General features: G+C 42.1%; 1 protein-coding gene across 5 annotated transcripts; it reads left to right on the forward strand.

The window, feature by feature from the left end:
- The first annotated feature begins 683 nt into the window (after nt 1-683).
- LOC140729941 (T-cell-specific guanine nucleotide triphosphate-binding protein 2-like) lies at nt 684-13,788 on the forward strand. 5 transcript variants are annotated; one of them, XM_073050110.1, is made up of 4 exons: nt 688-753; nt 1,268-1,313; nt 2,984-3,087; nt 11,637-13,788. In XM_073050110.1, exon 4 carries the CDS (start codon nt 11,643-11,645, stop codon nt 12,858-12,860), a length of 1,218 nt encoding a protein of 405 aa, XP_072906211.1. In that variant the 5' UTR covers nt 688-753; nt 1,268-1,313; nt 2,984-3,087; nt 11,637-11,642; the 3' UTR covers nt 12,861-13,788. The 5 variants fall into 5 exon arrangements, with proteins under 5 accessions (XP_072906215.1, XP_072906210.1, XP_072906211.1 ...); XM_073050112.1 differs by lacking the exon at nt 688-753 and adding an exon at nt 960-1,163; XM_073050109.1 differs by lacking the exon at nt 1,268-1,313 and having other exon boundaries at nt 686-753.
- The last annotated feature ends 13,717 nt before the right edge of the window (nt 13,789-27,505 follow it).

Raw genomic sequence — 27,505 nt, forward strand, 5'->3', positions numbered from 1 at the left:
ACCAAGTAAAATACATGTAAGGTTCCGAAACGAGGCTCAGGAGTCGAGTGTACTTTTCACCTGACCACGGTCAAATTTCCACGACAAGGAGTGACATTGTAATCTAGAGGTAGCTCGGTACTGTAAGAGTGGGACTGGAATGCAGGAGTGGCACCGTAATGCAGAGGTGACACGGTAATGTAGGCATGGCATTTTGATGAAGGAAGTGAAAAGAAACAGTCTCCACAACGATCCCCACGGGACACCGCAGTCAACCAAACGGCCCCATACACACACTTTTTGCTCCCGTCAGCCAATTTTCTATTCATGCTAGTGTGTTTCCTGTAAAACCACAGACTCTTATAGCGTTTAGTAACCTGATGTGCGCGACCTTGCCAAGGGCTTTCTAAAAAATCCAAAAAAAAACATCCGCTGTCTCCTTTGTCTATTCTGCCTGTTAGTCCGTCCAGTTGCCGATCCTGTTGTTCCCCCTTTGTTTGCCCCTAAGGTTGCTACAGTGCTACCTTTCCTTCCTTACTCTGAAGTTTAGAGCCACGATCTGAGATGTATTTCAAGTTAGACCAGACAGTAGGTGAACTGTCCATTGGGGCTAATATGCAACGAAATGTTTGTGGATTACTGGGCGTGTCCTAAAATAACCCATATAAATTTCAGGGAGTGTCCCGAGTTAGTTTCATTCTGGGTTGAGAGCGGTGAACAACACTCCTGCTTCACTCTCCGTCCAACAGTGACACTGCAGGAAACTCCTCCCAGGTAAATTCTTTATATCTGCACCAGTTTCAGAACACTTTACCGAGTCGTCCCAAAATTTGTCCAAGGCTTCACACTGCCGTGATATATCTGACCGACACCGTGCACCGTCTCATTCAGATGGATCGTCTCTTGAGGACGACATAGCCAAGACCTTGAGCTTTCTGATAGCCCCGTCTGTCTGTTCGTTTGTTGGTCCTGCACTTGTTCATCTCCCCCATCTTCTTCTGCTCCCCCAATGGCCCGGACTTCTTTCGATGCTGAAATAATGATCTGGTGAACCAATTCAGAGAACGGATCTTTCAGGGTCTCCACTCCCAATTCCAGAGGCAATGTTGTGTCTCCCTCTGAGAGTTCGGGAAATTCCATCTAGAAACTGGGATGTCGCTGTATCAAGAACCAAATTCTCGAGTGTAAGCTTATGTAGTAGTTTTGGGAAAAAAATTGTTCTTCCAAAGGGGGTTCACCGATTTTAGAAAGGAGACCCACGAACACGTCTCTCTCTCTCCCTGTATAGTGTCGCCACTGTTGATCTCTCCCAGTGCCGGAAGCTCCCCTGTCAGGTTTGTTCTTTTTTCCTTTGATTCCGACCTCTGAGTTAACTTTAGTTTGCACAGTGTAGCCGCGGTTTGCCTTCTCTGCTGGGCGGAGCCCCGAGCTGAGATCTATTTCAAATTAGACTAGGCAGTGCATGAATGGTCATTGCCCAGTCTGGGAACAGGCTGTTTAACGAAGGAGTTGCTTTTCCTTGGAGTTCACCTGAGACTAACGGTAAAGTGGTCGGTCTGTGTGGATGAATTTGAGGGTATTTCAGTTGCAGTGTGACAGCGCCCATCACTCAGTAGTGTGTTTTGGGGTAATTCAACTGTTATTCGGAGAGAACGTAGAATTAGTTTCATTTTGGATTAAGATCACTGTGCAACAATTCAGCACATACCAACTTTTGTTTGTACTAGATTTTGAACAACCTTCTGACAAACGCCAAACGTTGTCTGACCTTTTCAAGCTGACCAGCTGTCTGCGACCAATCCTGTGGACCTCTAATTGCCCTATGTCCTCCACTACAGACCCCTGTCAAAGGCTGGAGATCCATCAATCCGCAGTCTTCCTAGTTTGGGAAATCTTTGCAGCTTCCCCCGATATTCCTCACCACTTGGGCTGGTGAAATTATGACCGCTCGTCTCGCCGTGCCACCCCTCTGGAATGGCCTGCGCTCCCAGTGAATGTGTTAGGGTTACTGGGACTTGTCTGGGTGATAAGTTTGAGAGGAGGGGATTACGTGAGTCACAGCGCCCAGCAATCGGGGGCGTGACATGAGATAATTTCTCTCTTATCACAGGACACTTGCAGTATTGTGTTCAGTTTCGGTAGCCCAATTATCGGATGGATGTGTAAAGTTTTGAGAGGGTGCGGGGTAAAAATACCAGGATTCTCCCTCGACATGCCCTGCGAGAAAAGTTTGAGAAAGTAGGGTTATTTTTCTTTGGAGCAAGGGAGGATGAGAGGAGATTTGACAGAGTTGCGTAAGATGAAAAAATACACGGATGGAGCGGACATCTGATATTGTTTGCCCGGTGTGGCAATGGCTAATCGGAGAAGGAATAGTTTTAAAGTCATTGGAGAAAAGTATTGGTTTGGTGGAGGGGTATGTACATGTGGCTTTTACACAGAGTGATGGGTACATGAGACGCACTGCCGGGATGCTGGCTGAGGCAGATTTTTTAGGGGCATTTAAGATAATCTAGATGGGGATATGGATGCAAAAAAAATAATACGCCATCTTGGGGAAGGGTTAGATTGGTCTTAGTATCGGTGTTACTTCGGCTAAAGGATGGGCGTAGCAACAAGGCCAAGAGTCTACAAACAACAAAAAAATACAGCATATCCTCAAAAACCACGACCTTAACAAAATCAAGTTAAATATTGAGCAGCAAAAGGGAGAATAATATAAAGGCAAAAGTAAACATATATAGCAGAGGTGCACCGTACCAAAAAAAACCTCAGTCCTCACCCCGTAAGAAAGACCAATACAGGGCCCCATATCCTTTCAAAGATGTCCCCTCTGTCCTCATTACATAGTCTCAGTCTCTCTAAATCTAAAGTATTTGCCAGTTCTCTCAGCCACAAATCGTAGGTAGGCACAGAGTTCATTTTCCACATTTGCAATCACCATTCCAAACAGTACAGCCATTTTTTTCATACTTGCAATGTTTTATGTTCTATGTTTATCCAGCGGGTGCCCAGACTTAATTTCGTTCTGGATTGGCAGCGCTAAGCGACATTCCAAACCATTCTGTAAGCAAGCGTGACACAGCAGGGAAACTGAACTCTATACCGGTAAAATGTTTACATTTTTACGAGATTCCGACCACGTTACCGAGTATTTGCAATCTTTGTCTGGGTTTAAATCTGACGATATGTCTGCAACTAGCCCTGTAGACCCCCGATTGTAGCAACCGTGATACTGCAGGGAAACTGAACACTGCCGAGATAAATTGTTGATATTTGCGAAGGTTCCGTAGTGATTGACTGAATATTCCCAAATTTGATTCTTGGATTTGAATTGGCAGGACACATCGACCAACTCCGGAGACCCCCGGTAGTAGCAATGCAATCAATTTGCTGGGAGGACTCAGAACATCAGGCTGCATCTACGGAGGGAAATGAGTTGAGGTTTCGGGGCGAGGCCCTTCTTCGGCAGGGGAAAGGACTGAGGCAGAAGCCAGCATAAAATGATGGAGGAGGGTGGGAGTACAAGTTGACAGGTGATAATTTAGTCCAGCTGAAGGAAAGGTGGTTGGGAGGGAAAGGTGATAAGTAGAAATCATGTAAGAAGCTGGGAGCTGACTATCGCCTATTTTATAATGTGCCTCCAAGTACCCTGAGTCCTCATCCTTAACAATCAACTCCAACATCTTCCCAGCCACTGAGATCAACCTAATAGGCCTGTAGTTTCCTTTTTTGTGCCTCTCTCCCATCTTGAAGAGAGAGGTGACATTTACAATTTTCCAGACTTCCGGAACCATTCCAGAATCTAGTGATTCTTGAAAGCTCATTTCTAATGCCTCCATGATATCTCCCAAGCCACAGCTTTCATAACTCTGTAGTGTACTCCACATCGTGCAGGTGACTTATTTACCTTCAGATCGTTCAGTTTCCCAAGAACGTTCTCTCTGGTTGTGATAGCTTCACACACATTGCCTTCATCTGCCATTTTGTTACTCCCCATTACCACCTCATCATTTTCCAGCAGTCTGATATCCACTCTCACCTCTATTTTACACTTTATGTATCTGCAACAAGTTTTGGGATCCTCTTTAATTTTTTGGCTAGCTTACTTTCATATTCCATCTGTACCTTCTTATTGACATTTTAATTCCCTTCTGTTGGTTTTTGAAAGCTTCCCAATCCTCTAATTCACACGAGTTTTTGCTCTATTCTATGCCCTCTCTTTGGCTTTTATGTTGGGTTTGACTTCTTTTGTTAGCCACGGTTGTGTCATCTTCCCTTTATATCTTCCTCTTTGAGAGGTAAGTATCCTGTGTCTTTTGAAATTTCAGCCACTGCTGCTATGCCATCATCCCTGCCAGTGTTATTTCCAAATGAATTCTGGTCATTAGCTCTTTCCTGCCTCTGTAATTCGCTTTACTGCACTGCAATACTAACACATCTGACTTTAGCTCTTCCTTTTCAATTTTCAGGGTGAATTTGATCATATTATGATCACTTGCCCTTAAGGGTTATTTTACCTTTGGGTCTTTAATCAATTCTGGCTCATTGCACAACACCCAATCCAGAAATCCAGGTTATCTGATCCTTTAGTGGGCTCAGTCACCTGCTGCTCTAAAAAGCCATTTCATAGCACTCTAGGAATTCCCTCCCCTGTAATCCAACCCCACTTTATTTCCCAATCCACCTGCTTATTGAAGTACACCATGGCTATTGTGACATTGCCCTTTTGACATGCATTTTACATTTCCCATTGTAATTTGTAGACCTCATCCTTACTACTGTGTGGGGGTTTGTATATAACTTCCATCATGGACTTTTTATCCGTGCAGTTCCTTAACTCTGTCCACAATGATTCAACAGCATCTGACCCTATGTCACCTCTTTCGAATGAATTGATTTCACCTTTTACCAACAGAGTACTGTTGGTCCCTCTGCCTTCCTGCCTGTCCTTTCAATACAATGTGTATCCATGGACATTAAGCTCCCAGCTATAATCTTCTCTCTGCCATGATTCAGTGATGCCTACAACATCATACCTGTCGATCTGTAACTATGCTGAAAGTTCATCTACCTTATTCCATACACTGCATGCATTCAAATACAACACACTTTTTGCTCTCCCCTCCTTTTATTTTGCAATTAATGCCATTGATGACAACTTTGCCCTATCAACTGCCTCTCCTGACTATACATTGCCTCTGCTTGCAAACCAGCTACATCATCTGCAGCATTGTTATCCACCCTTTCAACTATACTGCTTCTGCTTTCCATCCTACATCAACTCTTTGGCCAAGTATTAAATTATACCATCTTCCTAATTCTGGCATCTGCACACCTGCCTGTGGACTCTTCTCTCTGTGCCATGATATTTGCTGTGGGTGTCTCCTTCTGCATTGAGATCAACCCTGTAAAGCAATCCCTCATAGGGAGTCATTCACTGTGGATCTCTCCCTCTCCTGTTCTGTTCCTGTCCCCTGTCATCTGTCTCCCTGAACCAGTTTAATTTTGCTCAGTTGCAGCACTCTGGTTTACCAAAGGTCCTGGAGCGGGAAGCAGCACATGGAACACTTTTGCCAGTTGTAGGAACTTACCCATTATCCAATCTCCAATTACATTAACAAAGGAATCGATTTCATTCTGGGTGAACTGCTGTTATCTGTGTCAGATTAAGAAGATAATACGTGGAGCGGTGCGGTACAAGAACAGAAGGTCAGAGTTTCATCTGAACAAGTTGATTGGCAGCTTGATGCTGCAGGGATAAAATAGAGAAGAAAGTATGAAAGAGGGAAGAGTGGCATTACTAGATACAGACAATGTCCCTCTGTGCTCAGACAGGACTGACAGGGCTCATCTACTAAGCTCATATGGGTGCAACTGAGGACTAAGAAATGGATGACCACATTAATGATTCAGTGATACCTGTAACATCATACATTTAGCTGTGTTGCAAGTTCTCTGACCTTATTCAAAAGATACTGCATGTATTCAAATATAACACCTTTTGCCCTGTAATCACCATGTTTTATTTTGTCCACCTTTTGGGTTGCAACCCATCCTGTTGACTGCAATTTTGTGCTATCATCAGCCTCTTCTTGCCAAGAGTCTCAGTACACATTGCCTCTGCTTGCAAACCAATTACCTCTTCTTCAACACTATATCTCCAATTCCCATCCCACTGCCAAATTAATTTAAACCCACCCAAACAACTCTATGCAGCCTGCCCGCAAGGATATTGAACCCTCGGGTTCAGGTGTAACCCGTCCCTTTAAAAAAGATCATACCTCTCCCTGAAGAGATCTCAATAATCCATAAATCTGAACCCCTGCCTACTGCACCAGTTCCTCAGCCATGCTTTCAGCAGCTAACTCATCCTATTCTTACCCTCACTGGCGCATAGCACAGATTGCAAGCCACAGATTACTGAACTGGAGGTCCTGTTTCTCAGCTTTCTAACTAGCTCTCTAAAAATCTCTCTTCTGGACCTCTGCTGCTCCGCCCATTAGTTCGTCCCCTTCAATAGTATCTACAGTTATATAATTATTATTGAGGGGATCGGCCACAGGTATATTCTGCATTGGCTGTGCATTTCCCCTCCACCTGACAGGCACGAGATAAACAAAGACGGTTAGAGATGGTCTAGATCCCTTTTCGCGTGGTAGGTCGCATCTTACAAAGTTTATAGATTTTTTCAAAGAGGCTACCAGGAAAGTTGATGAAGGATGTAGTCTAAATGGTCTTTAGTAAGATCTTCCACAAGGCCTCTCATGGGAGTCTAGTCAGAGAGTTTCAGTCACTTTGCGTACAGGATAGTTAATAGATTTTATTATACACTTGTTTCGTGGCAGGAACCAGTGAGCTCTCTAAGAGGGGCCTGCAGCCAATGGTGTGCAGCAAGGATCAGTGTTCAGTTCTATATTATTTATCATTCATATCAAATATCTGGCTGGCCCTGTGGAAAACTGCATCAGCAAATTTTTGGATGACTCCAAGATGGGGGTGAAAGTGGACAATGAGGAAGCCTATTGAAGCAGTGAGATCCTGACTATCTGGATAAATAGGTTGAAAATAGCAGATGGAATTTAATGCAGGCAAGTGTGAGGTGATGCACTTTGGGAAGGTGAAGCAGGGTAGGACTAGCACAGAGAATGCTAGGGCATTGAATAGTGTGGTGGGTCAGAGGAATCTGGTAATACAGGTGAATAGTTCATTGTATATGGTATCACAGGTACAGTTAGATAGGGTCATAAAGAGAGCTTCTGGCACATTGGTCTTCATAAATCTCAGTACAGCAGTTAGGACATTATGCTGAAGTAGTGAAAAACTGGGTGAGACTATATTTCGAGTATTGTGTGCAACTACGATTGCCTAGCTACAGGAAAGATGTAAGTAAAATTGAAAGAATAGAGAGCAAGTTTACAAGGTTGTGACTGAGTCTTGAGGACCTGAGTTACAGGAAAAGTTTGAGCAGTTTAGAACTTTATTCCCGAGCACAGGATGATAATAAGAGATTTGATACAAAATTATATGGTGTGAAGCTCCACTGGCTTCCTTGGCTGTGTAAGTCTAGGGAAGACACACTCTAGTCCTGCCAAGCCCATGTGATTGAGAAGGCTCTCCCACCCCATAACCTGGTTTGTGTGGATGCTGTGTAATTTGCTTCCATCTGGTGACATAAAGGTTGGGGGTGATGTGGATAGTCTGGAGGGTTGTCAAAGTTTACTGCGGGACATTGTTTGATTGCAGAACTGAGCTGAGATGTGGCAGGTGGACTTTAACCCAAATATGCAGACAACCCAGAAATAACTGCACAGGATTAAAAGAATTATATTTATGAAACTTACTTAACTGAAGGGTTAGTAAAGAAAAGGAAGAAAAACCAAAAGGGCCCATTCTAATTAAACAGTCAAATGTGCACAAGTTGGAGCTCATCGTGAACTTCTCTGTCACTGATGTGCTGGGGCCTTGGTCTGCATTAAAGCACACACTACGTTCCAAATGTTGCTTGCAATCCATCTCGAATAAATGGGTCTCCCACCAGCTCATATCCTACGACAGGTTCTCCCCAGCCTCTTCTCTCTTTATCTCCTGCCGAACAAAAGCCCCAAGACCAACGTTAGTCTCCCTTAACAAAAAGCCTACCCCTAGTTCCACCATCCTAACTGGATGACACACATTCCTCATCATCCCTTATCTTCAACAATAACCCAAACAGGCTGAAAGCAGAACAGATGCTCGTACAGAAGAGCTAAATGAAATATCTACAGTACAACAGTAAAGGTGTGAACCAGAACATTACAGGGGTCTAGGTAAGGTAATTGGAAGCAGGCATTTTCACAGAGTTTGGAACTAGAGGTTATGTGTTAAGAGTGAAAAGTGAAATGTTAAGGGCAATGAGAGTGTAGAACTTGCTGTCAGTGTAAATAGTGGATACAACTTCAGAGTCAACTTTTAAGGATAGTTTGGGCAAGTACACAGAGAGGGAGGTGTGGAGGTCTAATATCTGCTTTCAGATCGATGGCATTGGCAGAACAATAGTTCTGTTCAGATTAGATTGGGTAAGTGGCTTGAATATGTGATATAGAGCATCTTATATCGGCGGTATCTTAAGAGAGACAGATGAGCTGAGGGCATGGATCACCAACTGGAATTGTGATATTGTAGCCATTAGTGAGACAGTTGCAGGAGGAGCAGGACTGGCAGCTCAGTCTTCTGGGTTTCCATTGGTTTAGACCTGACAGATTGAGAGGGACTAAAAGAGGAGGTGTGGCGTTACTAAGCAGAGAAAATGTCACGAAAGTGCTCTGCCAGAATAGAATGGAGAACTCATCTAGTGAGGCGTAATGGGTGGAACTGAGAAATAAGAAAGGAATGACCACGTTAATAGGGCTATATTACAGACCACTCAGCAGACCAGGGGATTTAGAGGAACAAATGTGTAAAGAGATCGCAAACTGTTGCAAAAAGACAGAAGATTGTAATAGTAAATGATTTTAACTTTCCACATATTGACTGGGACTCCCATACTGACAAATGACTAGATGGGATGGAGTTTCTCAAATGTGTTCAAGAAAATTTCGTTAATCAGTACATAAAAGTCCCAATGAGAGAGTGCTCTGTACTGGATCTGCTATTAGCGAATGAGACAGGGCAAGTGACAGAAGTTTGTGTTGGGGGAACACTTTGCATCTGCTGATCACAGTGGCATCAGTTTCAAGTAGAAATGAAAAAAGATAGGTCTGAATCCTGGGTTGAGATTCTAAATTGGAGAAAGAATAATTTTGATGGTATCAGAATTGATCTTGCAAGTGTGCCTTGACATAGGTCTCTTTTCCGGCCAAGGTGCGCTTAGTAAGTGGGAGGACTTCAGCAGTGAATTTTTGAGAGTACAAAGCTTGTGTTGGAATGGTAAGTTCTATTGAGATAGAACATAGAACATAGAAATCTACAGCACATTACAGGCACATTGGCCTACAATGCTGTGCCGACCATGTCATCTACTCTAGAAACTGCCTGGAATTACCCTACCGCATTTCCATCTATTTTTCTAAGCTACATGTACCTATACAAGAGTCGCTTAAAAGACCCTGTTGTATCTGCCTCTACTGCTGTTGCTGGCAGTGCATTCCAAGTATCCACCACACTTTGTGTAAGAAAATTACCCCTGGTATCCCCTCGGTACCTATTTCCATGCACCTTAAAACTACGCTCCCTCATTTTAGTCATTTCAGCCCCGAGAAAAAGCCTCTGGCTATCCACAAAATCAATGCCTCTCATCATCTTACACACCTCTATCAGGTCACCTCTTATCCTCTGTCACTCCAAGGAGAAAAGGCCAAATTCTCTCAAGATATTCTCAGGAGGCACACTCTCCAATCCAGGCAACATCCTTGCAAGTCTCCTCTGCACTCTTTCTATAGTATCCACATCCTTCCTGTAGTGACGTGAACAGAACTGAACACAGTATTCCAAGCGGGGTCTGACCAAGGTCTTATATAACTGTAACATTACCTCATGGCTCTTGAAATCTGTCCCACGATGTATGCCAACACACTATACACCCTCTTGACAACACTGTCTACCTGCACAGGAACTTTGAGTGTCATATGGATATGGACTCCAAGATCTCTCTGATCCTCCACACTGCCAAGAATCTTACCATTAATATGATATTCTGTCTTCAAATTTGACCTACAAAAATGAACCACTTCACACTTATCTGGGTTGAACTCCACTTGCCACATCTCAGCCCAGTTCCGCAGACTACTGATGTCATGTTGTAACCTCTGACAACCCTCCAGACTATCCACAACACCCAAACCTTTCTGTTACCCGCAAACTTACTAAACCATCCGTCCACTTCCTCATCCAGGTCATTTCTAAAAATCACAAAGAGAAGAGGTCCCAAAACAGATCCCTGAGGCACACCACTGGTCATCAACCTTCAAGCAGAATATGAACAATCCATAATCACCCTTTACCTTCTGTGGGCAAGCCAGTACTGGATACACAAAGCAAGCTCTGCTTTGATCCCATGCCTTCATACTTTCTGAATATGCCTTGTATGGTGAACCTTGTCCAATGTACTATTGAAATCCATAAACACTACATCCACTGGTCTTCCATCTGTGTGTTTTGTTACATCCTCAAAGATGAGTGAAATTGAAAATAGAATTGAAAGTACCCATTTCAAATCTGCTTCCCATTCCCATTCCAACATATCAGACCGTGGCCTCCTCCAGTGCCACGATGAGGTAACACTCGGGTTGTAGGAGCAGCACCTTATATTCCATCTGGGTAGCATCCAACCTGATGGCATGAACATTGATTCCCTCAACTTCCAGAAATTGTTTCTCTATTGCCTCTTCAATACTCTGCATTTCTGTTTCTCTCTCTCCTTATCTCCTTCCCTGCCCATCACCTCCTTTGGTCTCATTCTCCTTCTCTTTCTTCAATGGTCTTCTGTTCCCTCCGATCATATTCCCTCTTTACCACCCCTTTATCGTTTTCACTAATCAGCTAACCAGGTCTTTACGTCATCCCGTCCCCCTCTCCTGGTTTCACCTATCACCTTGTACTTCTTCCTCTCTCCCCCTACCCTCTTACTCTGATGGTTCCTCTTTCTTTCCAGTCGAGATAAGGAGATTTGGCCTGAAGCATTGAATGCTATAGAAGTTGCTTGGCGTTCTGATTTCCTCCAGTATTTTCTATGTGTTGCTTTAAACCTCTGCATCACTGCCCTGTCTACCTGTGATACTGATGCTGTATTTAGCCTGCACAACTTACGTTTCCGAAGTTACTGACTTTGCACACGTCTGAGATAAACTGCCACTCTTTGCCCAAACTTCCCAAGTGAACTGGATCTTGCTGTAATCTCAGACATCCTTCTCCACCGTCCGCTGTACCACCAACATTGTTATCTTCCACAAATTGATTACGCATGGAACTATATTCCCATGCAAGTCATTAATATAAATTACAAAATGCAGGAGACCTGTTAATCCCCTGTAATTTCTACCCTCCAAATAGAAAAGCAAACCACCCTCTCACATGTGCCAGAAGCTGATTTAAATTCATTTGGCTTGTTCGAACAGGATTTCTTGTAATTCCCTAATGAATTCCCTCTCCAACATAATAAACATGTTTTTCTCTTTCAGTGGGAAATGGCTGGTATTCTATCCAACCTGTATTACAGCGCCAAGGATGTGGAGGAACTGGTGGCTGCCTATCAATGTGAAGGAGAGATGGGTCTTCAATTGGCCATTGAGAGAAAATCCAAGCAGTTCGAAAATGTACGGATCCAGATTGCGGTGATGGGTGAGTCAGGGTCGGGCAAATCGACCCTGATCAATGCCCTGCTTGGGTTGGTTGAGAATGAGAAAGGGGCTGCCCCAACCGGGAGCGAAGAGACCACCACTAAAATAACACCTTACCCCCACCCTACCCTTCCTAACATTCAGTACTATGACTTCCCCGGTTTGAACACACCAAAGTTTCCGGTGAAAGAGTTCATGAAGAAAACCAACTTTTCTCTGTATGATTTGGGCATCATTGTCACTGCTGCTCGGTTCACGGAGAATGACAAGTTACTGGCTGAAGCACTGAAGAAGGCGGGCAAACCTTTCTACCTGGTGCGCTCTAAGATTGATGAGACTATCAGGGCAGAAAGCCGCAAGAAGAGTTACAACCAGGAGGATATGTTCAGGAGAGTGAAGGCAAATTGCGTCTCCGGTCTGCAGGATGCAGGGATACAAAATACTTCAGTTTTCCTCTATTCTGCCTTTAACCTTGATCAGTTTGATTTTGCTAAATTAAGGGAGGTTGCAGTATCCAACCTCTCAGAGACACAGAAGAAAATGTTCATCACAGCACTTCCCAACACATCTGAAGGTGCTATAGAGATAAAACGCAAGGCTCTCCAGCATTTCATCCAGATGCTGTCCGCCTTATCAGGGGGTATCGGTGTGGTTCCCATTCCGGGTTTGTCTCTTGCCTGTGACCTGGCGCTCATTACCTCTGGTATCCTGTTCATCCGGAAGAACCTTGGTCTGGATGAGGCGTCACTTATCAAACTGGCCCAGAGAGTGGGGACCAGTGTAACAGATCTGCGGAGAGGTACCGAGCACAACTGGGTGTTCGGGGAGATCACACGTCAGCAGGTAGTGCTGTTGATGCAGAGAAGCACATTGGCGATGGCGCTGACAATCGCCGAGCCCTTGCTCAACTTTGTCCCCATTTTGGGTTCTATCTTTGGGGCAACATCGTCCTTTGCCGTGACTCTCATGATGCTGAACAGTTCACTGGATGCAATGGTGGAGACAGCTAAAATTGTCCTGCAAAATGCCAAGGCAGCCGCTTCCTATGAAGGCATCGGTATTTGAGGACTGTTATCAGTGTGTCCCTCTTACTCTACCCCAGAGGGACGTCACATCATCCTGATATTTAGCACCCGAAATCAAGATCTTTTTGGCACCCCATCCCCATCTGGAAAAGAGATGCTGCAGATACTGGAAGTCATGAGCAACACACAGTAGGAATTCAGCAGGTCAGGCATCATCAATGGAGGGGAATAAACAATTTATTAGGACTCCTCACACCGCTTGAGTCCAAGTGTTTCCTGTGACCCCTATAAGGAGGGCTATCCTTGTTACCATCATTTCCGGGATCTGTTTCTCCATAGTCACTGCCTGACTCAATGACCCACCCACCTCTTCCAAGTTTATTTCACATTTCCAGCATCTGCAGAATTTTGCATCAGAATGCCTCACAATTTAATTTAGTTTCAGTCAACCTGGTGTAGATGTTTAAAGTCACAAACACAAGAAATTCTGCATATGCTGAAAATCCAAAGCAACACAGACAAAATTCTAGAGGAACTCAACACGTCAGGCAGCATCTATGGAACAGAATAAACAGTTGACATTTCGGGCAGTGACTCTTCATGAGAACTGGAGGCTCTGGTGGTCCACCTACCAAAGAACAGTTCCAGCGACAGCAGATTGTGAATGGTTACATCACTCCCGCTATTCAGTGCCGCGTCCAGTAAGGTATGGATTCATGTCACTGTTCTCAGCTTTAATGTCGAATCATTCAGCTCAATGAATTTAATTTCCTCAGCCCTGCTGGAATTTAAACTCAATCTCCTGTGTTATTGAGTCCAAGTATCGATGCAGTAGCTAAATCTGACAAGCAATGTGCACACACCCTTCATCATAGTCCAGCTTAATGTTTGTTTTCTTCCTCTGTAATATTTCAATGGACTTTTGAATTGTGATTAAAAGATCTGACAAAAGCAAGCAACTACCTCTCGGTCAGTGTTCATTCTTTGTGAACGGCAATGAATTCCATTAACCTTCACGAATCCCGGTCTCCAGTGCAACCAGGTCATTCACTGTATCGTGGAGAGGGCAGGGTAACAACACAGAGGTTTTACTGCACAGCAGGTTGCAGGATTACTGGCCCAAAATACAATACATAGTCATAGATGCAAACAGTAGCATAGCATAAAAACAGGCTCTTCTGCCCATCTAGTCCTTGCCGAAATCTTTAACACCCAATCAACAAGTGGGGACCCCCTACTGGGCTCAACCATGAGTTGCTTTGAAACAGCATCTTGTAGACATTCTACAAATTCACCCTCTTGAGATCCAGCACCAACCTAATTTTCCTAACCTACCCCTCTTACTATCATAACATTGTACTTCTGGCATGCATTTCCTATTTCCCATTGTAATTTATAGATCAGAACTTTACTACTGTTTGGGGATTTCTATTGAACTCGCATCAGGGTCTTTTTCTGCTTGCAGTTCCTTGGCTCTACCCACAGTGACTCAACTCATTTTGACCCTTTGTCACCTCTTTCTTATTGTATGATTTTATTTTTACACCATCCCCTCTTGCCTTCTTGTCTGTCCTTTCGATACAATCTGTATCCTTGGACGTTATGCTCTCAGCTATAAATTTCTTTAAGTCACAATTCAGTGATACCCACAACATCATTCTGTATATCCTTAATTGTGCTACAAGCTCATCTAACTAATTGTGTATTCTGCACCAATTCAATATAACATGTTCAGTCCTCTATTCACCTTTCAAGAAAAAATCTGCAGATGCTGGGAATCCTAGCAACCTGCAGAAAGTGTTGGAGGAAGTTCCTCCGGTATTTTGAGTGCATTGCTCCATTCACTCTTTTCAATTATGTCCGCCTTTGGTGTTGCAACTCATCATGTCGACTGCAATTTTGCCCCATCCTCAGCCTCATTTTGCTGGGAGATTCATTACAAGTTGCCTCTGTTTGTGAACCAACTAACTTATCCTCAGCAATATCACTCTAGTTCCCACAGAACCCACCCCCACCCTGATAAACTCCAGCAAACCTGCCCATAAGGACATTGGCCCCACTTGTGTTCAGGTTCTTGAATTGAATTTTGTGCTGGCAGCAATGAGACAGTGTTCCTGGATGAACTCAACTAGGTATTGCCCATTTCTGTTGGCAAAGTCGTGGTATGAGTATGGAGCATCTTCCAGTCCGACCTGGGAATTAAAATCGCCCAGCACAGCCAGGATGTTATGTGCCGGTATTCAAGTGACAGCTTTGTGAAGTTTACTGTAGAAGGTCTCCACCTCACTCTCCTCTCTGCAGTTGTACGGGGAGTAACAGATGATGACAGAGGTCGCCGGGGTTCCGTCGAATTCTGCAGGAAGGATTCTGTCACTGTTTGAGACTGCGCCCCTCAGTACCTTCTTTACCTTGCGATTCAACATCAGCCCTACTCCGTCTTGTGCTGACATCGTCGTCGGCTCTCTCCTTGCGGATGAGGTGATGAGGTGCATCCCTTCTATCTCTGTGAACCTTATCTCTTCGTCTGGGAGTACCTGATGGTGTTCTTGGATCCCCAGGATAGAGATCTCGTATCTGCTTGCCTGTGATGCCAACACTGTGCATCGAGACAGGAGGCAGATGAAGTTTGTGTCGAAGGTTGAGATGATAATTTTTAATTGATAGCGTAAAAGAGGCGCAGTTCGCTCGGCCCCCTTGTCGGACTCAACTGTCCCCATGGGGTTTGAGGTTGCGTCTTCATATTGCCTGTCTAGGCCAAGGTCTGGGCGCTCCACAGAGTTCCTGAGCACTTCGGGCTCTGGAAGTATAGGGTTTGCTGGGTTGTCTGTCATCATAATGCCTTGCAAGGCACGAAACGAAAGACTGTGTGGCACGCCACTCCTCACACAGATGGTAGGTGGTCATTCACTCACAAGGAGTTCATCTGCCCTTTGACAGGTTTTGTGTTTGGTCCTGCTCGGTGCCTACACACCCTCCTCCCTTATAAACTGTGGAAAAAGAAAACAGAACCTCCCTCAACAGGAAACTTCTCACCTACACCCTCGTAAGAACAAAATGGTGTAATTGTGTTATCAACACAGAAGCCTACAGCACTTTCAACTCAGTAGTTCTGACCTCAGAATAGTGTCAATGGGAGTGAGACTGAGCCTGCGGCAGCCCAAAACCATAGGTCCCAAGGAGAAGACAGACTGGAAGGCATTCTCCCCACAACCTATTCTTCAAGCTCAGTACACTGTGGAAGTGAGAAATCACTTCGGCCCACTGGAGTGACAGAGGAGGAAGAGACTGCCACTGACCGCTGTCAACGACTCATAGACGCACGCAGATGCAACAAAGAGTCTGCATACTGCGAAGCGAATCAAAATTAGCACAATCTTGAAACATCCTGACATAGTCACAGTAAGAAGTGTGGTCAATGCTTGTCATGCGGAAGTTAGAAGGAGCGAAACAGAACAGCTAAGAGACAAGTTTAAGACAGCAAAGAAGAATCTCTTTGCCACCTACAACCGACTGAAGAAGAGGAACTAACTGAGAGGAGTAGAGGCTGCTAATGAAGCCAAGCAGCATGGAGAATCATTGCGCCTAGTCAACGAGATCAGCGGATGTAAGAAGTCCCCCGTCAGGTCAAATAAGTGGTAAAATAGCAGAGAACCGTGTCCAGACATGGTTTACCCACTTCAGAAACCTGCTGGGAAGCCCTCCAACAATCACAACAGAAGAAAAGGACATACTCATGATACTAACGCAAGTCGACATCAATGACGGCCCATTCACCATTGAGGAACCGAAGAAGGCCAAATATGCACTCAAACAGGTCAGGAGAGCTGGACCAGAAGGGATACAACCAGATATCCTGAAGAACTGCGACCTGGACGACATCTTGCTGGACATATGTAATACAGCACTGATGAAAGCTGACAAACCTTGGTCACAAACAGTGGTCACTCTCAAACATTATTCCCGTCCCCTAGTCGGGATCCCTCACGAAGACAGATAACTACCACAGTATCAGCTTGACCTGCATCTTAGCAAAGCTATACAATAGGATGATCTTGAACAGGATTCGCACCATCATTGACCCTAAGCCAAGATTCAGTCAGTCAGAATGGTTTTCAGCAGAAGCGCACAACAGTAATGCAAATACTTGCTCTCTGTAGAATCATTGAGGAAGTCAAGAAGTACAACCTACCAGCCGAGCTTACTTTCATCGATTTTTGCAAAGCTTTTGACTCCATTCACCAAGGTAAAATGCTGAATATCCTGAAAGCTGACGGAGTGCCAGACCATCTACTGAGAGGAATAGAGTCCAGCTATACTGAGACCATGGCGAAAGTTGTATCACCAGATGGAGAAACAGAGTCCAGCTATACCGAGACCACGGCGAAAGAGTATCACCAGATGGAGAAACAGCATTGTTCGAGCTCCTAGCTGGTGTGCTGCAAGGAGACACTCTGTCACCCTACATCTTTATAATCATCCTTGATTACGCTCTACATCAAACTACCAACGATCATGTCAAGCTTGGTTTTACCATAAAACCAGGACAAACCAAAAGGGTCAGACCAGTTACACCCACAGATCTTGATTTTGCAGATGATCTAGTCCTGCTCTCTGACCAGATGGAGGAAGCACAACAGCTATTGACAAAAGTGGAAATTGAGTGCAATAAATTTGGACGTTACCTGAAAGCTAAAAAGACAGAGTAGATGTCGTTCAACTGCGACGAAGGTACTCTCAAGACCATAAAGAATGACACCATTAAGAAAGTCTTAGACTTCTAGTACCTCGGGTAAAGAATGAGGAGCTTAGAGAAGGACATAGAGATACGGAAGGCGCTGGCATGGAGGGATATGAATGACAGGAAGAATATCTGGAGGTTGAACCTGACCAGAGGGCTCAAAAAGAGGATCTTGAAAGCAGTCATAGATTCCATTCTCACGTATGGATGTGAGATGTGGACGCTCACCAAGACTATGCGAAAGTCAATAGATGGTTGCTATATACGAATGTTCCAGATGGCTCTTGTTGTGAGTTGGCAACAGCACATGACGAACATTGAGGTCTATGATGACCTGCTGATGCTCACTACTAAAATCAAGGCGAGAGGACTGCAACTAGTGGGGCACTGTCTACGCCACCCTGAGCTGTCTGCCAGCCTAGTAGTCACATGGGGGCCCAAGCATGGGAGGATCAACACCGGGCGCCCTCCCAAGACTATGGTCAACATGCTCCTAGAAGATAGTGGTGTGGCTAACATAGATGAACTGAACACGCTGATGAGGGAGAGGGAGGAGCTGAGAGTCCGTCATCATGCCCGACACTCGCCCCCTAGACCTGAGTCAATGTAGTAGTAGTAGTGTTCAGGTTTAACCCGTTCCTTTTGCACAGGTTGTGCCTTCTCAAGAAGAACCATAAATCTGAACCCCTGGCAACTGTACCAGTTCCTCAGCCACACGTTCACTGTTAAATCATGCACTAATGATTCTCATGGCACGTGGTATAGGCAGCAAGCTAGGGATTACTACCCTGGCAGGCCTGTTCTTCAGCTTTCTACAGAGCTCTCTAAAATCTCGCTTCATCGTCTCCACACCTTTTCTACCTACATTATTGATGCCAATATATATCAAGGCTTCTGGCTACTCACCCTCCCACTTGAGAATGCCAAGAATACGATCTGAGACATCCTCAACTGACCCAGGCAACTGGGAGGCAATATTCCATCTTAGTGTCTCTCTCGCAGCAATACCATCCTGCCTCTGTTCTTCTGACTATGGAATTTCCTAATACCACTGTAGTCCGCTTCACCTCTGCTCTTCTGAGCCACAGGCACTAGACTCAGAGTCAAAGACCCAGTTACTGTGGCATCCCACTCCCACCCCACCAATCACCCATGGTAAGTCGTCTCTTCAAGTTATTATTGAGGGAAATAGCTACAAGTGTATTCTGCATTGGCTGCCCATTTTCCTTCCTTCTCCTGACAGTCACCCATTTACCTGTGTCCTGCAGTTTAGGGGTGACTACCTCCCAGCGGCTCCTGTCTATCACCTTCTGATTCTTCCAGACAAGCCAAAGGTTATAGGGTTGTTGCTCCAATTCCTGAATACATTCTCTGAGAAGCTGCAGCTCGTTGCGCCTGGTGTAGATGAGTTTATCTGGGAAACTGGATGTCTCCCTGAATTCCCACGTCTCACACACAGCAGAAAACAATGCCCCTGGAGCCATTCTCACTGCACCACCAATCCCTAAACGATGATGAATAAAGAAGAAAGATAGAAATTTATCAGATACTCACCTCATCAAAGCCTCTTCAAACATTGATCAACTCACATCAATGGCTGTACCAAGAATGACTGCACTGCTTCCACTTGGGTTATTTTTATTCGCCCTTTCTGATTTAATTCAATTCATGTTTAATTGTATTTTAACCATACGAGATACCCATCAATACAGCCAAACGCAACAGTATTACTATGGGGTCAAGGTGCAAAGACACATACCCAACAAACACACTGTAAGATCACAAACACGTAATAAGAGTCCTGAGGCCGAGGACCATCTCTCCCTGTAATGCCCTAACTTAACACATACAAGTCATTAAACCCAACGTTGTTGTAAAAATACGTGCTTTGCTTTATCAATCATTTTATTTACAAACGTTTGTATTTTAAAAAGTACATATATACAAACGAGAGAATTATCTCAAATATCTATATCGATAACAATACATATAAAAGGTAAAATAAACATCAAAATCATACATAGTATTAATCTAATAGTACATAATAAAAAGAAGATAATCAATCTCCTCATCTTTTCATAAAAAGAAAAAAGGTAAAGAGACTTTTATAATTTTTATGGTCAAAAATACTATTCTCTATAACAAAAACAAAAAAAAAATAAAAAAGGGAAAAAAAAAGAGACTGGGCAACCCATACTGAGAGTATAAGCAAGAGGAAAGGAAACTTTCTGATCAAATCCAGAGTTTTGAAAAAGTAATTGGAAGAGCAATAAATCAAACCATATGAAAATATTGAATAAAAGCATGTACCAAATGTCCGACTTCTTATTTTCTCTAAACTTAGACAGGACATAATGGAGGTAAGCCAATAAAAAAGGTAGGTGGATTAGTGTCCTTCCATTTAAGCAAAATGACTCTCCTAGCCAATAAAGTTGTAAAAGCTGTCATCTGTTGAGTGGGAACAGGAATATACCCTGCTTCCTATGAAATAACCCCAAAGATTGCTGTAAATAAGTTCGGTTATGGGTCCAAATTCAAGACTTTTGAAAAAGTTTTAAAGACACCTTTCCAAAATTTATCTATCTTGATACAGGACCAAAACATATGAGTTAAAGTAGCCACCTCAATATTACACCTGCCACAAATAGGATTAATATTGGGAAAAATATGGGCTAATTTATCCTTTGACGTATGTGCCCGATCTACTACCTTGAACTGCATCAAGGAATGTCCGGAACAAATAGATGAAGTATTTACCAAATGAAAAATTTTATTTCATAGGTTATCTGAAAGAGACACTCGAAATTCAAATTCCCACGCACCTTTAATTTTATCATTAGATACCTTTCGCAAATTCAATAACCATTTTTAAATTATAGCTATCAGTCCTTTTTGAAATGGTTCAAGCTGAAAAAGAGCACCTATCATATTGGGTGAAAAAGCAGAGGGAACATTTGGAAGTAAACTACGTAAAAAATTCCTAATTTGTAAATATCTAAAAAAGTATGCATGAGATAGGTCATATTTGTCCACTAACTGAGTGAACGATATTAAACAATCCCCCATAAACAAGTCTAATAAAGTTATTATTCCTTTGGTTTTCCAAATTAAAAAGGTCTAATCGGAAATTGATGGTTCAAAAATATTTAAGATGGATTTTCTAGAAAGAACAAAGTTATTAAAATCAAAAAATCTACAAAACTGAAACCACACTCTTAATGTATGTTTAATAATGGGATTGAGGTCAAGACTGTCAAACTTAGAAAGTAAGAAAGAAAGAGGAGCTTCCAATAAAGAGGCCAAAGAGTACCCCTTCTCATAGTTTTTTTCTCCAAATCCACCCATAAAAGACAATCATGTATATCTGAATATTAAATCCAAATAAAATATATCGAATATTAGTTGCCCAGCAATATGTTCTAAAATTTGGCAAGGCCATACCACCATGATTTTTTCATTTCTGCAATAGAGGTTTACTCAATCAATGATTTTTACTATTTGAAATATAAGATAAAATTTTAGAGTCCATTCTATTAAAAAAACCGTTAAGAACAAAGGGATTGCTTGAAATACATTTAAAAACTTCAGTAACACTATAATTTCAATAGAATTAATTCGAACAATTAATTACAGTGTCATCAGAGACCATTTAGAAAGTATCTATTGTATGCATTCAATTAATGGAAGAAAGTGATATTTAATCGTCCTTAAATTTTTTGGTAATTTTAATACCAAGATAAGTAAAGTTATTTTTAGCAATGTTAAAAGGAATTTGATCATTTTGATCTAAGTAGTTATTAATAGGAAATAACTCACTTTCATGCAAATGTAATTTATACCCAGATAAACTACTAAATTCAAAAAATATAGATAACATCGAAGCAATAGATTTCTTAGGATCTGAAATATTAACTGACAAGTCATCTGCATACAACAAAACCTTATGTACTTTATCTCCTCTTTTAATACCTTAAATATCATTGGAGTCCCGAAGAGCAATAGCAAGAGGTTCTAAAGCCAGATTGAATAAAAACGGACTAAGAGGACAACCCCGGCAGGTACCTCTGCATAGCTTAAAAAAAGGGGATGTTTGATTGTTAGTTATAACTGCTGCTGTAGGAGCTTGATAGATCAGCTTAATCCAGGAAATAAAACCTGGTCCAAAATTAAATGTTTCTGGAACCTCGAATAAATAAGACCATTCTACCCTATCAAAGGCTTTCCCTGCATCAAGGGAAACAATACATTTAAATTCTTTAGGTGGAGAGGAATGAATAATGTTCAATAATCTCTGAATATTAAAGTATGAATATCTATTCTTAATAAATCCATTTTGATCCTTAGAAATAACCTTAGGTAAAGACTCTCGAGCCTGTTAGCCAAAACCTTAGAAAGAATATTAGAATCCACCTTTAATAAGGAAAGTGGACTGTATGAGTTGCACTGAGCGACTGAGGAGAACCCAAGTGCAAGACACAGGCATAGAGATTGAGTTGGGGATGTAGGTGCAGACGTGAACGTTGAACAGCAAACAGGAGGAATCTTGACACTGAGCTCTGATATGGAGTCTTGATACAGAGACAGGGTTTTCATGGAATATCTTGAAACTGGAGCTGAACTTAGAACAAACGGTTCTAAGCAGTCGGGAAATGAAGTTATCACATGGGAATAGACCAAGAAACTGGCAGCCTGTGATAGTGACGCCATCGTACTTATTTTACAGTCTCTAATGAAAACCAGGTGTACTGCAATTGAGTAAACTAGCAGCAATTGGTGATCTAATGACTGAAATTAGGGCATAATCATGGAGAAAGCAGCGTTAAAGGGGAACAGCCAACCAGAATCATGACATTCAGATAAATATTTTTCTTTTTTTGGGAATTAATGAAATTGATGCCTCATACAAAGTTTTCGGAAGGGTCCCAGAGGATACATAGTCAGTGAAAATTTGGCATAAAAGAGGTATAAGTATTTCAATAAAAGTCTTAAAAAATTCTACTGTAAATCCATCTGGTCCCAGAGCTTTAACTGACTGAAACAAGGATATAGCCCTTGCTATTTCTTTTCATTTAATAGGCACATCTTATGTATTCATAGCTTGAACAGAAACTTTGGGTATATTCAATCTTTGCAAGAATTTATTCATAAAAGTAGTATTGTCTGGAAAATCAGATTTATAAAGGTTAGAGTAAAAATCCAAAAATATCTTATTAATTTTCTGACAATCTGATGTTTCAGTTCTGTCAGATCTTTGTTTTCAAAACCTGCCTTCTAACCATAGTTGCTTTAAGCTGACTAGCCAACAGTTCACCTGATTTATCTCCATGTATATAAAATGACTTTTAGATTTCAAAAGTTGCTGCTCAATGGGAAAAGTCAAAAGCAGATCGTGCCGTGTTTGAAGTTCCACCCTTTCCTTATATGGATCTTTACTAGGTGTTATTGAATAAACTTCATCTATTTCTTTAATCCTGTTAGTAATCACTAAATGTTCCGCTTTAGTTTTCCTTCTTAAGGCTACTGAATATGAGAGTATCTGTCCCCTAAGAAAAGATTCATCGCATCCTAAATAACCAAGTTTGACATACCCTCAGTTGTATTTAATTCAAAAAATAGAGAAATATGTTCTTTAATGAAACTTACAAATGCTGAATCATGCAGCAGTGTAGCATTAAATCTCCACTGATATGCATTCTGTATATTTCAGGGAACTTCTATATCAGCTTTGTTGACACATAATCTGACAAAGCAATAGTGTCTTAGCACAGTCAGCAACAAAATGCTCCAATCACGTATCCAACAATGAATAATCAATTCTTTCATATTTATGATGTACATGTGAAAAAAAAGAAAATTCCTTATCTTTATGATGAAGAAATCTCCAAATATTGACCAAACCGTAATCTAGTAAAAAATAATTAATACAGGTCGCAGCTTTATTAGGAAGCCACGGATTAGTTGATGCCCTATCATTCGAAGGATTGTGTCAATTGAGACAATTAAAGTTACCACCAATGATCAACTTATATTCATTCAAATTCAGCAAAGCAGAAAATAACCCCTTAAAAAATTCAGAGCTATCTACATTAGGTGCATACAGTCACACCAAAGCCACCTATTGACCACGTAACAAACTAGTAACAATTAAGTATCTTCTAGTTGAATCAGTGACAATATTAAAACGTACAAAAGAGATTTTAAAATTAATAAAAATAGATACACCTCTAATTTTAGTTACTGATGAAGAGTGAAACTGAAAGCCTCTCCAAAATTAAGAAAAAACGGTTTTCATCCTTGCTACGGTATGGTGTCATGGTTCCAGTTGGCCATTCCCCTTTAACACTCCTTTCTCCCTGATCATGCCCCAATTTCAGTCAATTGCTGCTAGTTACCCAATAATCATACACCTGGGTTTCATCAGAGAAATAAATATGGGGAAATAAATACGAGGACAACTCTATCACAGGTTGTCAGTTCGTTGGTCAATTCCCGTGTGATACTTCGTTCCCTGTTCCGATTAGAACCGTTAGTTCTAAGTTCCGCTCTACTTTCTAGAGAGTCCCTGTGAATCCTGTCTCCTTGTCAAGATCCCTCCGGTTTCCAGCTCTACATTCAGGTCTACGCCAGCCTCCCCAACTGAGTCGACATGTCAGTGTCCTGCACTTGGTTTCTCCTCCGTCGCCCCTATGGAACATACGGGTTTCTTGCAAAAAATAATATCAGCTTGGAGTGTTTTTAATTTCTTAAAGATCTTTCAACACTTAATAGGTTGGTTCAAGCCATTCAGGTTCCAAGAGATTATATTAGTTTTATTAAGATCAATAATAAGGTTTTAATTTAAGATTTTATAAAATAGGGTGCCAGCACAGACTAAACCTGCAGGGAAGAACAAATTATGGATTCGATCAGGGAGAAAAAAAAACATGATTGACAGGAAAACCTCTCAGAACTGCCCTGTCAAAAAAGCCTAAAGTAATAGCCCCGCCCCTTCCCCAAAACCCGAAAACAATCCAATAGGCAGACAGCATGCTAAATTAAATCCCTAAACCCCTGACTCCAATAGGCAGACACTTCTTAAAAAGTTATACACTAACACCACTGACTAAAGACACTAGAGATACATTAAGAAATAAACAAATTCCAAATATTTTGATATTATGTCTAACAAAGGTTAAGACGTAGTTAACAGTGGCCATCTTAAATTTATTTATAAAAATTCATCATAAATTCAGAAAAGATAGATCCAACCAAATAATATGTTATGACTAGTGTTAAGCTCTTACAAATCCTAAAGGAAAAATTAAAACAGCCAGAACGATGTCTGGGCAGACATAAAATGTAGATTAAACTTTCAACGATCCAGCTACAAACAAATTCCAACTAAGGATTAAGTGTTTAAGCTGCTTGCAAGACAGGTTTAAATCCCTTTATAAATTTCCATGCCTCTTCTGGGGAGTCAAACCATTCTGGGTGAGCGTTAGGCGGGGAAATTCTCAAACAAGCTGGATAACGCAAAGAGGGACGACAGTTCTTCTTATAAAGTTCAGCCATCACTTCCCGATATTTAATTCTTTCTGCATAAACATCTGGGACAAAATCTTCAACTATACAAATCTCTACTCTATTATAAATTAGCTTCCCTCGCTTCCTAGCATCTTGAAGAATTGCTTCTTTAGTAGTAAAGTAATGCAAACATAAAATCACCGGACAAGGTTACATCCCCATCAACAGCTTTGGGTGGAGGATTCGGTGAACTCTATCTATCTTCGGAGGAACTTCAAGTATCTCACTAAAAAGTGAGTATAGTATATTCACAAAAAAAAAACTTCAGTACATCGCCGGTTTCCATGTTTTCAGGCAAACCCATTATGCGTAAATTCATCCTACAGCTTCTACTTTCCAGATCAATCACTTTCTTCTTAATTCTTAATAATTCCGTAGAAACCTCTGAATTTTCTTTTCCATAGTAGATATCTTTAATTCTTGTTCTTTAATCACTTGATTCACTGTCTCCTATTCTCTTCCGATTCTATTAGTGTCATTTTTAAGCATCTGATATCGAAATTCCAGATTCTTCAAAGATTATTGGTGAGCAGAGATAGTTTTTTCAAGCTTTTCATTAGCATTGGTCAGCTTATCAATCTTGGTGTCTACCATTCCGACCTTGGTGTTAATATCTTGCATCAAAGAAAATATTCTTTCTGAAGTAGAAACTTCCTCTAACAGCTTTGTTTGTTCAGCTTTGGAAACTATTTTTCCACCTCTTAATTCGATTCCAGTTCTGGTTCAGCCATCGTAATTAAGTCATAAATCCTTCACTAAAGGTAATAAATCTTCAATGTTTAAACAAAAGTAGCAGTGGAAAGTAAGTTGTAAAACGAAGGTGTAGTGCCAACACGCGTCTTACTCCATGGGCTGCCAAAAGGGGACTCCGTAACAGACAGACAGGCAGACATACTTTATTGATCCCGAGGGAAATTGGGTTTCGTTACAGCCGCACCACCAAGAATAGTGAAGATATATGGCAATATAAAACCATATATAATTAAATAGTAATAAGTTATTCATGCCAAGTGGAAAAAATAAGTCCAGGACCTGCCTATTGGCTCAGGGTGTCTGAAAATCCAACGGAGGAGTTGTAAAGTTTGATGGCCACAGGTAGGAATGACTTCCTATGACGTTCAGTGTTACATCTCGGTGGAATGAGTCTCTGGCTGAATGTACTCCTGTGCCTACCCAGTACATTATGGAGTGGATGGGAGTCATTGTCCAAGATGGCATGCAACTTGCACAGTATCCTCTTTTCAGACACCACCGTCAGAGAGTCCAGTTCCACCCCTACAACATCACCGGCCTTACGAATGAGTTTGTTGATTCTGTTGGTGTCTGCTACCCTCAGCCTGCTGCCCTGACACACAACAGCAAACATGATAGCACTGGCTACCACAGACTCGTAGAACATCCTGAGCATCGTCCGGCAGATGTTAAAGGACCTCAGTCTCCTCAGGAAATAGAGATGGCACTGACCCTTCTTGTAGACAGCCTCAGTGTTCTTTAATACAACAACGAGGAATATGTATGTATATATATGTATAAATAGTCCAGAAACCCCAGCCCATCTGTTAACTGGCCCCTGATACCCAGTAGTTCACACTGTGGCTTTGAAGCCCAGTCCAAGCTGCAACGCCTGACTCCCACTCACAATCCTCCCATTTCAAATAGTAAAAAACAATCAGACAAATATAAACATAAATAGAACAGAATGAAGGAGCTGTACCACGAGCTACTGCCTAAGTCGATGCAGGCTTACAGTCAAATAGCAAGCGGCCGTCATGATCACTTTTATTGTAATCGCAAGATCCCTTTGAACAGTATGTATCTGGGATGCCGTAAGTTTGATTTGCTGATTTATTGGATGTGAGCAGCGGCAGATGGACGGGTTGTAAAGAGAACTAGGCCTAAAGCCACGGTGTCACCTATTCGCAGCCACCCTGACCTAGGCTATGATTCCCACCCCCCTGCCAAATTAGCTTAAACCATCCCAAGTAGCACCAGCAAATTTCTAGGCCAGGATATTGCTTCATACAAGTACATAGTTTGTTGAAAGCAATGTCACGGGTAAACAGCATGATGAAGAGATCATTTAGAATACCAGCAACACACCATCCATTTACCATTGGCTTGCTAAAGGAGACTGCCAGGATGTGCATGAGAACTGAAACAAAATCGTCAGTATCCAGTACCGAAAGTCACATAATATTGGTCTGAGGAACTAGATGAGCTTCTACACAGAACTAGATGAGCTCAGAATTGAAAGACTGATTCATGCTCAAAGACTGTTCTGCCAGCCTAAATTCAGATGGCACTAATGTCACAGACTTCATCAGCAAGTGCGCTGAGGACTGTAGACATTCCAGGTGTTCCCAACTGGAAGCTATGGGTGCTGT

This window comes from Hemitrygon akajei, chromosome 7 (assembly GCF_048418815.1).
Source record: "Hemitrygon akajei chromosome 7, sHemAka1.3, whole genome shotgun sequence".
In the NCBI taxonomy this organism is placed as follows: domain Eukaryota; kingdom Metazoa; phylum Chordata; class Chondrichthyes; order Myliobatiformes; family Dasyatidae; genus Hemitrygon; species Hemitrygon akajei.